Source organism: Rhinoraja longicauda, chromosome 11 (genome assembly GCF_053455715.1).
Source record: "Rhinoraja longicauda isolate Sanriku21f chromosome 11, sRhiLon1.1, whole genome shotgun sequence".
NCBI classification, from domain to species: Eukaryota; Metazoa; Chordata; class Chondrichthyes; order Rajiformes; family Arhynchobatidae; genus Rhinoraja; species Rhinoraja longicauda.
In genome coordinates, this window is record NC_135963.1 from 26,905,397 (window position 1) to 26,916,183 (window position 10,787).

The 10,787-nt window shown below is 38.9% G+C and overlaps 1 protein-coding gene across 2 annotated transcripts in view; it reads right to left on the minus strand.

The window, feature by feature from the left end:
* The window catches only part of osbpl9 (oxysterol binding protein-like 9), a 126,169-nt gene extending 116,468 nt beyond the window's left edge, over positions 1–9,701 (minus strand). For both annotated transcript variants that reach the window (XM_078408541.1, XM_078408539.1), the window contains exon 1: positions 9,579–9,701. In XM_078408541.1, the coding sequence (XP_078264667.1) occupies positions 9,579–9,689 (111 nt within the window). In that variant the 5' untranslated portion in view covers positions 9,690–9,701. The remainder of the gene's footprint in view (positions 1–9,578) is intronic.
* Between the last annotated feature and the right edge of the window lie 1,086 nt (positions 9,702–10,787).

Genomic DNA, 10,787 nt, shown 5'->3' on the forward strand with positions numbered 1-10,787 from the left:
TTAAAATCTCAATGGAATTCCACATTATTGTTTACGTTCTCGGGAAACAATTGCAACACTACGTTTTCTGAGCATATCTGCATTCTAGCCATTTAATGTAGTGCAATTTTGCAACAACCTCCTGAGCAACAGAAAATGAATAGAAATGAATTCAGGAAGGAAAACAAGTTGCCAAAAATTCATACTAGACAAGAGTAGCTAAAAGGATGAAAAAGAAGGGGGCAATAAAAGAGAAATTAAACTGAAGCAGCAATAAAAAGCAAACGACTGAAATGTAATCATGTCAACCTTTATTTTATTTTGTTACTTGAAACCATAGAAACATGGAAATAGGAGCAGGAGTATGATAGGCAAGTGATATGAGAGCTCACCAAATAAATTCCAAGTGGTCATGGTGCAAACACACATCTTAATCAGAACACCTTTCGCCCTCCAATAAGCACATGCAGGTACAATTTCAAAAATAAGCAGTGTCACCCAAATTTCCCCTCCCATCCCAAAGGGGATAAAAACACGAACCACAAACTGTAATGACCATGGGAAACTTTGCTCAATATCCTTTATATACATTTCTCAACTGTGATGCAGCATACAGCCAGGATGTTTTTCAAACCCCAGTCAAAGTTTGCAGTAATCTTGTACTAACTCTAAGATTTCAACTTGATGATTCACCACAATTTTTTCTTGATCTAAAATCTAGATATGTGCTTTTGGAAGTTGTATGTATGCCCCCCAATTTTCCTTCACCTATCCAAATCAAATATTACCTTTCTCTTTCTTGAGCAGTCATTTCAGTGTCAGGTAATACTTGTTTCCATTCTAGTTCAGTTGGCTGAGAGGTGGCTGGCAAGGGCAATTTGGCACTATGCAACAGCAATTTGAAGGATTAAAAAAAAAAAAGGGATATAGCCAGGTGGTGCACTCTTCCCATTGCTTTGCTTTTGCATCCCTCTAGCAAGATAACTCAGTTATCGCAAATATTCCTCCATTTTTAATTATAACGGGCCAGGGATCCACACCACTTGATGGGGATGTTACACCTTTTTTCAGAGATGATTTGACAACATTCTTGAACTGTTTCTTCTGAGGCATCTAGTTACCAGACAAACAATGGATCTAAGCATAGAATCATAAGACAACATTTATACTCCCTCTTCAGTACTCTAGGCAGTCCACATCTCAGAAATATATAGGACAACTGTGTTTGCTGTTGCACAGCAAACCATGAGCTTTATATTCAGTTTGAGTTCATGACATTTAACATTCATTCAATGCCCATGAAACCAAAAGGCAAATTTCATGCTCAATAAATGCTTTTGTTATGCAACATTTCATGGTATCAAAAACTGCACCTTTCTCCACCCCTTCCATGTTGTGAAGTGGTATATATTTTCCAGGATATTAATGTGGATTTTTATTGTCAGAGGCTGTCATTGTGCAGCAGAAACAGGTTGGCAGAAGACTTTTATTTTGTACATATTTTCTGCAGTTCATTCTCTCAAATGCATCAATAGGTAAGTCAATGTGACCCGAGCTCAACATCCAAAGATCCACATGGCCAAATGTTCTTTGCATACTTCTTTTACGTCCATCATTCAAATGTTACATCACTATCACCGTCTGTCCTGAAAAGGGTGCAAGCCTCCGGTGACAATCAGCAGGAGCCTCACTTGTACAGTAGACTGCAGCTCAATGACCAATGTTAGGACAACCTTGGTTCTGGAATGGAGACCATTGATTGAACAGTTTTCCAATTGTCTTACATATCAGCTCCAATCCAGTGACAACCTTGGTAAAGGACAGATACAGCAATGATGAAAGAACAAGATGAATGTTCAGGTGAAAATATGGCTTTGCTTGATACGCATCTGACCAGTAGACACATTGGTTAAGACCACAGATTGCATGACATTATATAGCAGACACTGAATGGAAATAAATTTATGAAGGCATCAACATTTGCACAGATCAAAAGAGTTAAAGGCTTTTGTTAGACGAAAAAAGGAATGCATCATGATTGATCTATCTAGATTTCCTCTGGTACGTCACATATTGAAGATAACATCCATTGTACTTGTAAAGGAATGAAATCTGCAGTGCGATTAAAGGCAAATTAAAAAAGGCGAAAAACTGAACAAAAATTGGAATGATTAATGATTTTAATATGTTAGATCCCAAATAACTAAATATGAAGATTTTATTCAGCTTTCCTTTGATTTATGATAATTTTTTGATCACTTGAGCTAATAATATTTATTTGCATCGTGATGGGCCAAAAGTTACACAAAAAAGCTTAAAGATTTATGGCTAGCTATCAATTGATTATTACAACGTACAGCATAACTCCATAATAAAATAGAATGTTTAAACAGTTCAAAGCCCAACTAATTCATCATACAGGCAATAATAAGACATGTCAAGCTTCAAAAATCATAATTGTGGCACAAGCAACCAGAAATCAATCAATACCAAAGTAATCATGTATTATTACAAATAATTATACAAACAACAACCATAAAAGTTTGACTTGCAGAGATCAAATTATGGATGTTATTCAACTCTTGGGATCTCATTTTTAATTACTAAATTGTTAAACAAAATCCCTCACAATTGATATCCAAACAAGCCTCAGGAAGATTTACTGAACATTACATACTTCACTCTGCAAATTTGAACATATTATAAAAATAACCCATGGACAGCTCAGATCTTGACCATACCACTTTCTGATGTTAGTAGAAATCACAATTCTTCTCTGGTGGCTAAACAAATGCTTTATCAACTCACACGTATATATAATTTATTTTATTCTTCAAAAGAGATAGCATTTTAAAAAAAAGATTTTGCTACAAATTCAAATAAATACAAGTGATCAATAAGGTGCAAACAAACAAACCTTCATAAACCAGTTATAGTTTGCAATTCCCAGTCACGAGATACAGCACAGAAACAGGCCCATCAACCCACCAAGTCCACACCAACCATCAACCACCCATATACACTAAACCTAAATATACATTTTTATTCTTCCCACATTCCTTTCAACTTCTTCCTGATTGTATTATTCACCTACTTACCTGGGAAAATTTACAGTGGTCCATCTATTCCCACTGCATTTAAGTTGGGAAACCATGACAAGTGTGTTACCATAGGAAAGAATGCTGAGGTGACTAGAATCATAACTTATATCATTGATTTGGAAGAGGGTGACAAGTTTGGTGATAAGGCCTGGTGTAAATCTGGGAAGTAAGTGGGTTGCCAGGAGAATTCTAGAGAAATGGATAGGTTAAGTGAATGAGTGAGATCATGGTAGATGGAAAATGGTTGGGGAGAGGGAAGGGAGTGTAATCATCCATTTTGGTAAGAAAAGTAGCAAATTCATACATAACATAACATAAATGGTGACAGATTGAAAGGAATTCACAGGGGCTGAGCTGTCCTTGCACACATATAACTTAAAGTTAACAAGCAGGTATCACATGAAATTAGGAAGATTATCAATTTGCTGGCCTTAATAAGAGGATGTGAATTCAACTGTAGAGATGGCTAGCTTAAATTGTTTAATGACACCAGATCAGGAGTACTGTTTGCATGTCTGGTGTTCATTCCCAAGGAAGAATATATGTGATAGAAAAAATTATCCCAAGCATTGAAAACGTGTCACAAGGTGTGATTATGCAGGCCAGGCTGGTACTTTTTGGAAAAATGAGTGATGATCCCTTAGAAACATATAAAAATCTTACAGGTAACTTGGCACAGTTGATATGAAGATGAATGATACTTTCTTTGGTTGTGGCATCAGAGTCTCCAAATAAGTGGTTGTCCATAAATGTCAGTGATGCAAGGGTTGTGAAGTTTCGGAAACCTCTACTCAAGACAGCCGAGAAGAACATTCAGGATAGAGATCAAAATTATGTTTTAAATATTAAGAGAATGGTGTTAGTGCAGGAAGGTTGTGCGGAGGTAGAGGATTAGTCATGATCTTTTTCAATGAATGAGAATGCATTACTTCTACTTGTATTTCTTGTGCCAGCTGCACCATTATGAGGCTGTATTAAGCAGTATGGAGCAAATGGCCAAGGTAAAATCTGGTGAAATATAAGCTACCAAAAAATTCCAATGAAATTTCCTATCAAGAATAAATGATATACAGGTTCAATGGATATTCTATCAAATGCATAATGGATCTTTTTTCTCTGTAAGGTGCAAAATGATACAGACAAAATCCTTACAATACTGAGTAATGGGAAATAAATTGAAAAGAAAGATGAATTTACTCCCCGATACAACAATATCACTCCATTATAGTAAAACCAAATTGCAGCATACGTGTTGCAAGCTCAACTTGCAATCCATGATAAATATACAAATCAAACAAAATACTTAACCTGTTCACAGCCAAGTTTTTTAAAACTATTGGTCAAGAGCAGAGTATACTCAGGGGTGACACTAGACAGTTATATTGCAAGAAGAACTCTTTCCTTTCCCCCCCTCCCCCCCCTCCCCCCTCCTCCCTCCCCTCCCTCCCCCCTCCCTCCCCCCTCCCTCCCCCCTCCTCCCTCCCCTCCCCCCCCAGCCATGGGTAATTCAGTGGTGGTTATTTTAAAGAAATTTCCAGTAGGGCATTTGCAGCGCCGGAGACCGGGGTTCGATCCCGACTATGGGTGCTGTCTTTCTGGAGTTTGTATGTTCTCCCCGTGGGTTTTCTCCGAGATCTTCGGTTTCCTCCCACACTCCAAAGACGTACAGGTTTGTACGTTCATTGACTTGATACAAGTGCAAATTGTCCCTAGTGTGTAGAATAGTGTTAATATATGGGGATCGCTGGTCAGTGTGGACCTGGTGGGCCGAAGGGCCTGTTTCCGTGCTGTTTCTCTAAAACTGAACTTAAACTAAAGTTCAGCCATCTCTCCTAGTATCATTATTAACAGTAATATATCCAATAGTGTTAATTATCAGATAATGAAGAAACAAAAATAGGTGGAGGGGCGGGTATTGTAGAGAAAGCAGGAACTCTGCAGAAGGATTTGGACAAGTTGGGAGAGTGGGCAGAGAAGTGGCAATGGAACACAGTGTAGCAAAGTGTGGAGTCGTGCATTTTGGTAGTATGAATAAAGGTGTCGATTATTTTCTAAATGGGGAGAGAATCCAGGAATTGGAGGTGCAAATGGACTTAGGAACGCTGGTGCAGGATTCCCAAAAAGTTCATTTGCAAGTCGAATCGGTAGTAAGGAAGGCAAACGCAATGCTAGCATTCATTTCAAGAGGACTAGAATACAAAAACAGGATTGTACTGCTGAGGCTATAAGGCACTGGTCAGGCCGCATTTGGAATATTGTGAACAATTTTGGGCCCATATCCAAGGAAGGATGTGTTGGCTATGGAGAGGGTCCAGATGGGGGTTTACAAGAATGATCCCAGGAATGAATGGGTGAACATATGATGTACGTTTGATGGCACTGGGCCTGTACTCACTGGAGTTAAGGAGAATGAGGGTGGACCACATTGAAACTTACTGATTAGTGAAAGGTTTGGATAGAGTGGATGTGATGAAGATGTTTCCACTAGTCAGAGAGTCCAGGACCAGAGGTCATAGCCACAGAATTAAAGGACATTCCTTTAGGAAGGAGATGAGGAGGAATTTCTTTAGTCAGTGGGTGGTGAATCGGTGGAATTAATTGTCACAGAACACTACGGAGGTCGTCAATGGATATTTCTATAGCATAGATAGATTTTTGATTAGTACGGGTGTCAGGTGTTATGGGGAGAAGTCAGGAGAATGGTGTTAGGAGGTAGAGATAGATCAGCCATGATTGAATTACAGGATAGACCTGATGGGCTGAATGGCCTAACTCTGCCACGATCACTCAAGACCTTTTAAAGGATAGCAGAGAATGTGCAAATGGGGAGAATTAGAAAGCAGAATTCTCAAAAAGCAGCAGAGTTGAGGGAATCACAAAGTTAAGATGTGACAAAGTATTGGACAGATTTGAGCAAAAGCTTGACGAGAATTTTTAAAAAAATGAGAATCTGGACTGGGAAACAATATGGATTTGTGACAATGATTGAAGCTTGCTATGAGCCATGATATGGACAGTGGAGCTCTTGGATAAAAAGTTTTTGAAGTGGAAAATACAAAATCAGTTTGAATATATACTGGTGAAAAATCAAAGACAGATATAATTAAAAATCCCACTTACTAATTGGTACCAAAGCCATGCATTTAATAAAAATAAAACTATCAAAAAGATAAGCAAGGGAATGGTACTTCTCATCAGAATCTAGTGCTTGTTAAAAGAGCTTGTATTTTAACTTCTGTATAATAATGCATTCAAAAATTGTGTGAGATGCGCAGAAGGAATAATATACAAATATTGGCTGATACAATATTTGGTTACATTGAGACGACAGATACTGCACTGAAGAATGTAACATTTTCAAATACCCAACTAAACTATGGTGCTTTATTGTTAGCACACTTTCACATTTATGCAAAAGGTACTTCTGCAGATACAGTGCATCAATTTAATCTGCAGCAAATGATTTCAATACTTAGAATCTTATTAGAGATTGAAATTATAAATAAGAGTGCATCATTCAATGATAGTAAAGTCTGAAGAAGGGTCACAATCCGAAACATCACCCATTCCTTCTCTCCAGAGATGCTGCCTGTCCTGCTGAGTTACTCCAGCTTTTTGTGTCAATCATCCAATGATAGACTGGCACCAATATTACACTTTGTAAAGAAAAGTGCATAAAAAACTGTCATCGATATTATCAAGTACAGAACCAAAAGGGTTTAGTGTACAAAATATGAACCTTTACATAAGAAACAAATGCAGATAGAACAAAAAAAGAGACAAATGGTGCACTATTTTACACAAATACATGCTAAAGAGAGAAGCAAAAATGTCATTGCATTTGACACAATCTGTGCATTCTGCCCATTTTAGGAAAGTTTGAAGGTGTTGGATAAGGTGCAGAAGAGATTTATCAAAATTATTCCAAGGCTCAGAGACTTTAGTAATGTGCTAAAGATGCTGGGCTTGTTCTCCTTGGAATAGAGACGGTTGTGAGGCAATCTGATAAAGGTTTTAGAAGGATATATAGGAGAGCAGAGACAGAGAGACAGTTCCCATTGATAAAGGGATCAAAAGCCAGACTACGCAGAACAAAGGTGATTGGTAAAGAAACCAAAAATAAAATGAGAAAGACAAATTTTGATTTGTAACAGAACTTGTCATTTACCACTGCAATACACAGCCAGGGGTAGTAGTGACACAGATTCAATTGCACTGATGAAAAGGATAGGTACTAGAAAGAAAATAGTTGGTGAAGTTAGTGAGAGGGACTAAATGGATTTATTTTGCGTATCACTGGTATGGACTCAAAAACACCAAATGGTCTCACCCTTACTGTAACTGCTGATTCTATGAACAATGTTTTTGACCACATCTGAAATACTATATATAATTCTGTGCATTATATTAATGAACAATATTAGAGCGGGGAGATACTGAAGATGTAATATAATTGAGCAAGTAGTTGATTAAACCGAAATGAAACATTGGAGATTTTGAATCATACATTTCAGGAGCAAGGAAACAGAGCAAACTGGCACTACCGTGGTCTTAATTAACAAATGGCAATTCTGCATGTTAATTCAAAAATTCTTGGGCCATACTATGATTTTTTTTTCTTGACTGCATCTTCTCACGTGCCAGCATCCATCACTTTGTGAGTTTTAATTCCCTCCTTGGCCCATCAGACAGTGAAGTCATTATCCTCCACCAAAATATTACGCAAACCACATACATAATGGCCTAACATGTCAAATCCATATCATATATACACACTGGATTCTGTCATTCATCCAATATGATCAACCTCATGAATAGATTAGTCTAGGGGATGAACAATGTCACATAGCTTGGAAACAAACCCTTTGGTTCACCACATCCATACTGGCCATCAAGTACCCATTTATACTAATCGCACATCTAGCACTCAGCCTCGGACCTTACATGCCATTATATTTCAAACATTTATCAAAATTACTGCTATGAAAGAACTTAACTCCAACATATATACTTGAGATTAAAAGTAATTATTCACTATAGATCCATTTAGGATTCAACATACTAAATTAAGGAGGTTGTACCTACTCATGCAAAATAATACCCACCATCATTTACAATCATCATAACCACTAAATGATCTGAAGATTTCAAAGATATTATACACACACACAAATATGGAATTAACTGAACACCAAATAGATGTTTTTTTTTGCAGAACACTGAATAATTGCTAGTCAAAGGTTTTAAAGAAGAGGGATAAATCAGATGTATTGATAACCCGTGATCATTTAGCTATTGAAAGCCAAAATAATCAGTTCCTGGAAAGGAGAGACAAATAACTGGACCAGGTGTAGCACCTTCCGTTTCTCAAGCCAACTCTGCCTTTCAACAAGATCAAAGCAGCTATATACATCAATTTCTTTCGTATCCAGAAATCAAACAGTCTCAGAATTAAAAGTCAGCAATAACTGAATCTCCACAGCCTGTTACAGAACTTCAAAGATTGGCCGCCCCAAAGTGAGGAAATAATGTGTGTTCATCGCGCACCAGTTTAGATAAAAAGAATCAATATAGCGTTTTAAATCAACTCTTTAAACGAAAATTTAGTCATTTTAAATAACCATGGGCTTTTCATATCTTAACTATCCATTAACGTGACATGTGCAACACACAGACAGTTGCAACATCACAAGAACAATTCTTCGATCTCTTCTTCCTTAGCTTTTCAGAATGTTGTGAACTTTGCAGAATTGTTGGGAACATTTTGTTCGCATTCAGTGAAATTACATTTGTTTTTACAAACGTTAAAATATAAATCGCTAAGTTATAACACTTTGCTTTTACAAATATTTATCGCACGTTTTTTTTATTATGTACGTAACGAAAGGAAAACTAAAAAAATATGTAATGTGTTTATAAACAATCAAAGGGAACAGGGTTGCCAAACATTTTAGCGTGAATATCGGGTCCCGATAATAAACGAACATCAGATAACATCCTTGGACTGCAAGTCATTCGCTTCAAAAGGGTGAAGATTGTTTTCTTGTGGAATTACCACACCCTACAAAGCACTTTGCACACTCGTATGAAAACCCCTATCCTTGTTTCACAAGCCATCGCCTTATGGGGGCCCCACTCCGTTATCATAAAGCATAACCTACCCTCACCGACCAGCCTAACTCGCCCTTCAACTAGAGGTCCCGCCCATTTACCACGTTGATTGGCCGGTCCAACCGAGTTCACAGGCCGCCTTGACGAGCTGGGAATGTGGTTGGACAGTAGTGGCGCCACACACGCGCCCCATTGCCACCCGCTCGGGCCCGGGCCCTCGCTCGCCGCGCTGTCAAGTTGGTGTGATGCAGGAACGTAGTCCGCCGTGAGGGAAGGAGGGTGGGCGAGCGGGCGGGCGAGAAACCTCGCACACAAACAGACCCAGTCAGCTACAGCTTCCACCACAAGCCCCGACCGACCTTGTTGAGTCACCTCGAATACACTCACCGTGTAGTAAGAGAGTAGGCCCGCGTTGTAGTCAAGCACGAACCATCGGTACTGCCATCCTTTCATAACGTTGGTCCACTTGCTCAGCGGCCCTTCCATGATCGACGCCATCTTCAGGGAATGATAACAAACCCACAGCTACGTCAGTGCCGCCGCCCGCTCATTGGGAACGGAGCTGGGTAGAGGGGAGGAGACCCAAATTTTATCATCGCTAGAGGATTTTTTTTAAAGAGGTCAGGTTTACACACTAACAGAATTGTATTTACGGGAAAGCTGACTCATTTTAACGTATCTTATAATGTGAGCAAATTATTTCCTTGGTTGCTCTTGCAAACCTCTTGGTTGCTAAACTGGCTCCATGAAACTTCGTCTATTTGAGTTACATTTCTGCCACAGAAGATAATAATCTCTGACAACATGGACGAGTTAGGCCGAAGGACCTGTTTCCGTGCTTTATAGCTCTTATGTTTGGGAGTATATCTGCAATGGCTGACTCCTTATTCTCCAAAGTTTTAATGCAAAGCAGGGGTGTGATTGATTGCTGTTCATTTGCCTGAATGAATGATGCACCAACACCCAAGGTGATTGACACTATGCTGGATAAAGTAGCCTTATTTATTGGCAGCCATCGATCACCCTCATTAATTCTTTACAGAGGCGTACTGTGGCTAAGTTTGTACAGGTGGAGCTAGTGTAGCTGGGACTTGTTGGCCGATGTGGGCAAGTTGGGCCGAAGCGCCTGTTTCCACACAGTATCACTCTATGACTCTACGACACTGCAGGTCAGGCATCATCTCTGGAGGACATGGATTAGCAATGTTTCCAATCAGGACCCTTCTGACGAATTATCGAAGGGGCAAGATAGCTGGAAAAGATGTGGGGTCAAGTTGAATCATTTTAACATATCTTATAATGTGAGCAAATTATTTCCTTCTTAACCTCTTGGTTGCTAAACTGGCTCCATGAAACTTCGTCTATTTGGAATGAATTGGACCTGCTCTCTCAGCTAGTGAGAGAGTATTTAATTGTGCGTAAAAAACACACAAAGTGCCCGAGTAACTGAACGTATCAGGCAGCATCTCTGGAGAACGTGGATAGAGGACGTTTCGGATCGGGCCCCTTATTGAGACTTTAATTGTGTTTATATAGAACTGAATTGATAGTGTTTATTTGTCAGATGCACCGGGAGCAAAACAAGGCAATTCTTAC